The sequence below is a fragment of the Mus pahari genome, chromosome 1 (assembly GCF_900095145.1).
Source record: "Mus pahari chromosome 1, PAHARI_EIJ_v1.1, whole genome shotgun sequence".
Lineage (NCBI taxonomy): Eukaryota > Metazoa > Chordata > Mammalia > Rodentia > Muridae > Mus > Mus pahari.
Window position 1 is genome coordinate 128771563 of NC_034590.1, and position 6920 is coordinate 128778482.

Below are 6920 nucleotides of genomic sequence, written 5' to 3' on the forward strand. Positions count from 1 at the left end.
GGTGCAACAACATGAACTAACCAGTACCCCCTGAGCTCGTGTCTCTAGCTGCATATGTAGCAGAAGATGGCCTAATCAGCCATCATTGGGAAGAGATGCCCCTTGGTCTTGTAAACTTTATATGACCCAGCACAGGGGAAAGCCAGGGCCAAGAAGTGGGAGTGGGTGGGTAGGGGAGCAGGGGCGGGTGGGGGCGGTATAGGGAACTTTCGGGATAGCATTTGAAATGTAAATAAAGAAAATAATAATAAATAAAAAAGAAAAAAATAATAATTTTAAAAAAACAGCACCCCTCAGAAAAACAACATTCATCAGAATATTGTAGGAATATTTAAGTCATCATTTATACTTAATCTTAAAATATGTAGCTATTCAATGAGAAAAACAGATGAGTGGAAAAATTTTAAGAATTGGATATAGTATATTTACAAGCTAAGAGGTAAGACTTACAAAGGAAAAATGTGAGAATAAAGATAGAGAAAGTCCCTAGTGATAATAACAAGGGGATAGCTGAAAAAATTAGGTTTCTATGGGACTCCCCTTCCATTGATGATCAATGGATTGTAATGAGTCATGTGATCTATAATGAACTGAGACAGGGGATGGGGAGATAGATTAAGGCAAACATAAACACATTTAAGGACTAAGTATATTCAAGACTAACTCATCAATATAAGGGGGATATAAAGACAAAGGCTAGAAAGGTAATAAGATGTGCTTGGTAAACTTAATTAAAAACTGACTTTATCCTCACAATTATTTGCCTTAAATTTTGTAAGGTAAAATTTCGGCATACATAACGAAACACACAAAACATGTAACTTTCCAGGTAATATGATTGTTTCCTGCTTGTGACATAATCTCAGTACATCCAGACAAAAACAATATGCTAATACAATAAATATTTACTACCAGTTTATTGATATTTTACCTTTATCAAATACTTTCTGTTTTGCTTCTTCTATTCTTTTTAGTTCCCGTTGTTTTGTTTCCATGAGTTGCTTTTCTTCTTTGATAGGATCATACTTTATTCCTATAAAAATCATATAAAATATTCAATTACTTCAAATTTAAATATACTCAATTCCAAAAATTAACATTGAAAATAAGATGAACAAAATCTACTGAGAATTAAAACAAACAAACAAACAAACAAAAAAGCAATTCAATCTGAACCAACAAATCCTAAACTGAAATGCTAAAATCTTCACCAAGAGTTCTTAGAACAAAAATATAAAATATAATGATTTTTCCATCTAAAAATTAAATTATAAATTTTAAATGACTTACTAGAAGAAGGCACTATGAGTAAAAAAATCTCCTCCAAAACAGCTTCAACTGGTTGAGTATAAAGGTTTTTCCATGGAATTTTAAGTTTAAGACTACCTACATTAAAATAATAAAGACAAGAATATTGTTCATTCAACATACATCTCCCAATCAATTATTATAAAGCATTAGAAGAAATCTTTGAAAAATATGGAGAACAAGCAATAGTGTCAGAGGAATCTTACAATCCTATAAAATTAACTGTACTTTTATACAACTAACTTAGAAATGGGTACTTTTTCATTCAGCAAATATATCAGGGAATATACTGTAGCATATACAAAAATAAATACACAAATAAAGTGCTAGGAACAAAATGAAAGCAACATACACAAATGAAATATATTATTAAAGGATGGCAGGTACTATGAGAAATATATACAATTAACATCTTAATTGATTCTGTTTGTCTAGTGAACTTTCTATTTCTAGTATCTGAAAATTAACTTCTTGTGAGCTTTTAAAAAGGGAAAAAAACAAGCTCTTAATAAAAGGGGTCTATCTACTGCTCTATATATGTATAAACATAAACATATATTTTGTTTTATGCACAGTTTTTCATGATGGTGCTGGAATTAACCCTGCGATGATTAATACTGATTATCAACTTGACAGGATTTGCAATCACCTATGAAACAAGCCTCTGAGAATGTCCATAAGATAATTTCCAGAGGAAATTAGCAGAGGAGGGAAAACATTATAAAGGCAAGCAATACAATCTCAAGGGCTAGAATCCCACACTGAGAAAGGAGGAGAAAGAGAACTGGACACCAGCATTCCTTTCCTCTTCCTGACTACTGACAAAACGCGACAGGTGTGTCATTCTGCTGTCACCCCTTCTATGTCATGATGATCTGCATCCTCAAACCCACCAACCCAAGCCTTCCTTCCCTCTGGTGCTTCTGTCACCACAATGAGAAACAGAACTACTCCAACTCTCAACCTCTCTCGGTATATTTTAAATTTTTTGCTGAATTGAGGTTACACTGACATACACTAAAATTCAAAAATCATCAATGTAAAACAATTAACTTCTGGCAAATGTTTAAAGACAACATATAACACATTTATTTATAAGGCTGTTTTACAATATAGTATGATTATTCCACCCAAATATATATTCCTTAGATTACTGTGTTGCAGTATAGTAAATGAAATCAAATCAACTTAGATTACAAAAAATCCTTACACTATGGTTACAAGCCTTCAAAACAAAAGAAAATTACCAGCCCAAACTATCAGAAACAGCCCATAACTAACATGTCAGAAGGAAAATAACTGCTGCTATTTTTCACTTCTTAACTATGCTGAACTCTCATTAAAGGAACAAGACAATTTACATTCTAACAATGACAAAAGTTTTCAGTGGTATATGGTCTAATGGCAACTGTAAGAACAATATACAAAGTTGGGAAGATAGCCATCACAATAGTTTTATGTAAGTTTCTCAGATACTCTCACAGCATAATACTATATGAATCCAACTATAGGAACTAAAAAAATAAATAAATAAATAAATAACACTAAACTGAAAGTTCCAACTTAAGACACTATGTTCTCAATCAACCTCTATGACATTAAAATAAATGCACAAGAGAATAAGCTAGGGATCCTAACAGACAGTTTTACTAAACATGTTAAATTCTTATGTTTAGTTCTATCAATACATGAATACATGAACTACTAAGTTCATTCTTTATCTAATTTAAATTCATACTTTAGTAAATTACAAACATAGGTAAAGTAACCCAAAACAAAGAAACAAAGAAAAAGCACTTTATTTTCTAGAATAAAAAACCTGGAAATTCTTCTTCAGCACAACCAAGCACATTTTGGTCCTGGATATAGTGTCTGTGTGACCCAAACCTTGCTGTTATGCACTTTGAACTTATCAAATAACATCAAGCACAACTAGTCAGAGACACAGAAATGGACACAGTTCCTTAAGGTCTGCTGCATGCTGCTTTGACTCTCAACTCAACATTAAGATCTATTAAAATGAGCAATTATTGTTCAAACACTACATACACCAAGTTCTACATAAAAGCATATAAGTATATTGTCAATTAATGCTCATAAACATTAGGAAAATCACATTACAGCAATAACAGGTTCTTTATTTACATTGTATGCCCATCAAGAACACCCCAAGGATAAATACTGCTTACCTATATGACCAACTTTAACTTTGAATGGTACATCCAATTCATGCTATAAAGAAAAGTAAATTTATCAAAAAATTATCCATATAAAGTTCAAAAATAGAGATATTTTCTTCCTAAAATGACCTCAAGATATTTTAGTTACCTTACATATTCTTTATCTTCAGTATTCATTTAAATGTAATGGTTTAATAACCAAAAGCTTCTCTTTCCAAAGAGAATGGCTAAATATATACTTAAGTAGTAATAAACACAAGAGCTTTTATATAGATTAAGGCTTGATTTCCCCAAATTGGCATTTTACAAAACAATAATTTCAAAATTGTTTCTCCTACTCATTGGGAGAACAGTTCTAACAATAATTGGTGCTGGGAAACAGGGGTAGCAAATAGTAAAAATAGAAAGTAGAATCCCTGAACTATACCATACATAAAACTCAGTATGGATCAAAACTAAACAAAAACTAAAGCTTTATAGTTTAAAGGAAAATACAAAAAAAAATCTTTATGGAAATGATAACAAGAGCATAATCAATGTAAAAAGGATAAATTGTCTTTCATCAAATTAAAAATATTTATATATCAAAGAACACCATCAAAAGATTAGGTAAATATCAGAAGAGGGGAAATGCTGTAAATCAAGAAGCTGATCAGGTATCATTATGCAGAATGAATGAAGAGCTCAAAAACTTTAATCACATCAACAAAACCTCATTTTTAAGATGCCAGGCCGGGGCCTGGAACTCACAGATCCTTGGGCCTCTGTGTCCTGAGTGCTGAGACTGAAGGCATGAGCCACCAACCTTGTTTTTGAAGACAGGTTCACAACATAGCTCTAGCTGGCCTGGAAAATTCTAGGTAGTACAGACTAGCTTCATTCACTAGTGCTGGGATTTTAGGTGGAAACCACTCAGTTGCAAGGAGGGGGAAAGAGAAGAAGAGAAGGAAGAGGAGGAAGAGGAGGAAGAAGAGGAGGAAGGGGAGGGGAGGAGGGGGAGGAGAGGGAAGGGGAGGAGGAGGATTGATGGTGATGATGGTGATCTCTTCAGTATTAAAATAGGAAAACAAAATAATCTTTCCTCCAAGTATGTTTTTATAAACATAGGACTTAGAAAAACATTGTAGTCAGTCCCTAACAAAGTATAATCTATTTGTTTAAATATATTCATGAAGATTTCATGATTAAAAAAGATTTCATGAAGAAATGGGTATTAAATAAACATTTATAATTTTCAGCTCACCATGAGAAATATGAAAAATTGTTATCTCTAACAGGATGATTTGTTATTTTTTTTTTCTTCTCTTGCCATGTTTGTAGCCACATAAAATATCTGGAGCAAATATACCTTTGCATAGAGAGTTAAGAATACTGAGAAAGTTTGTAGAGTTTCTAGTAGCCCCTCTAGATAGGTTACTCTTATCAATTTATCTACATAGAGGTAGTATATTTTGACTATTGATGAATACATCCTGCATCCCAAGACAAGGGTGTAACTGGCCAAATAAATAACGCTGAATATTCAAGTGAGACCATCTCTTGATGATGGTGACCACTTGATGATGTCCTGACCACTACCTATTTGTGTTATGATAAAATGGCTGGCTATATTTGACTTTACAAACATAGAGTGTAAGAAAGAGTAGATATTTTTATTGTGTTATATAGTCATTTCTAAGCCTTTATAGTTACCATTGTGTTAAGTCCTTTACGAAAAATAGGTATCCAAAATGGCATTTTAGCAAAAACACTGGGCAACTTTGCATTGTGATGTGTAGGTAAATGATATGTTTCAGTTACTAGGAAATCATAAAGTCTTCTAAAGAGAAAGTTTTAGAATTCCACTAGAGATCAACATGAATTTCACTCATTCTCATTTAGTTATTTACTGTGTGACTCTACATGGGACTTTTAAATTAAAAATATTTTATACTGTGATATCAATATTAATAGGTAATTGTGAGTATGAACAATAAAAGTTGTGGCTTAACAGCGATGTGTTTGTATATCAAGTTGACAAGTGATCAGTTTGGCAAGTGGTCAGTTATACTGACTAGTTTTATGTTAACTTGACACAAGCTAGAGTCACCTGAGAGAAGGGAACCCCAATAGAGAAAATGCCTTCACGAGATTGGGCTGTAGGCAAACAGGTTTTTTTTGTTTTTTATTTTTTGTTTTTTTTTTAATGAGTGATTGATGGGGGAGTGTCTAGCCTGTTGTGGGTGGTGCCATTATTGGGCTGGTGGTCCCAGGTCCTTTAAGAAAGCAGGCCCGAGCAAGCCATAGGAGGAATCCAGTAATCAGTACTCCTCCATGGACTTTGCTCTAGCTCGCACATCCAGGTGCATGCCCTGTTTGAGTTCCTGCCCTGACTTCCTTCAATGGTGAACAATCATGTGGAAGTGTAAGCCTGATCTCTTTACTCCACAAGTTACTTTGAGTCATGGAGCTTCAATACACCAATAGTAACCCAACCTAGGACGCTCACAGATGAGGAAAACACTTGACTACACAGAAGGCAAAGAAATAATCTTATAACCATGAAATTTAGCATATTTATTTTTAATACATGATCAATATTGAGTCCTCAGCACACAACAGAACACTCACTAGTAGTATTTGAATAATTGGGACCTGTAACTACATGTTATTTGAAAAAGTTAAATTTTGGTACATAATAGTTGTAAATGATTTCACATTTAATTAGCAAAATGCAATGAAATATACTATAATTGAAACATAATTTAAAAATGGCGGTAGAAAACTGTATATATTTCATGTCTTGTTTAGAGAATGAAATTTCTTTTTTTAACTTATTTTATTAGATATTTTCTTCATTTAAACATAAACATAAATTTTAAATGGCGGTAGAAAACTGTATATATTTTATGTCTTGTTTAGAGAATAAAATTTCTTTTTTAAAAACTGCTCTAAATAAAGCTAAATCAATACTATAATTTTAAATCATTGTCCTAAGTTTGTTTAAATCCTAGCAAATTCTATTATTGTTGATCACATAGAACTCTGTGGGTAGGTTTAAGTAAATTTTATATTCCTATTTTAAAAAACAAAGGCAAACTGGGTATGTTGGCTAATGCCTTTAATCCCAGCACTTGGGAGGGAAAGGCAGGGAAATCTCTAAGTTCAACACCAGCCTGGCATAGTGAGTGTCAAGCCAGCAAAGAAAACATAGTGAGAGCTTGTTTGGAGGTTCTAGCAGGGGAGCGCAGCTACTCGTATACCCTTGACCAAAGACCGGTCCTCCTCTATTCGGGGAAGGTCGTCCTCTTCGACCGAGCGCGCAGCTTCGGGAGGGACGCACATGGAGCTGAGAGGGAGGAAGGGGACACCCGCCTAGCCAGCCAGATCAGCCGAATCAACCCTGGCGATCAATGGGGTGACAGATGTCGCAGCCAGATCGCCCTCACATCC

The 6920-nt window shown here is 33.7% G+C and overlaps 1 protein-coding gene across 4 annotated transcripts in view; it reads right to left on the bottom strand.

Moving 5' to 3' along the window:
* Nucleotides 1–6920, bottom strand: part of Vps13a (vacuolar protein sorting 13 homolog A) — a 197325-nt gene that overhangs the window by 172624 nt on the left and 17781 nt on the right. For all 4 annotated transcript variants that reach the window (XM_029542348.1, XM_021191562.2, XM_029542349.1 and 1 more), the window contains exons 3-5: nt 3498–3540; nt 1291–1386; nt 932–1033 (exon numbers count right to left, since the gene is read on the bottom strand). In XM_029542348.1, coding sequence (XP_029398208.1) covers nt 932–1033; nt 1291–1386; nt 3498–3540 — 241 coding nt within the window. The remainder of the gene's footprint in view (nt 1–931; nt 1034–1290; nt 1387–3497; nt 3541–6920) is intronic.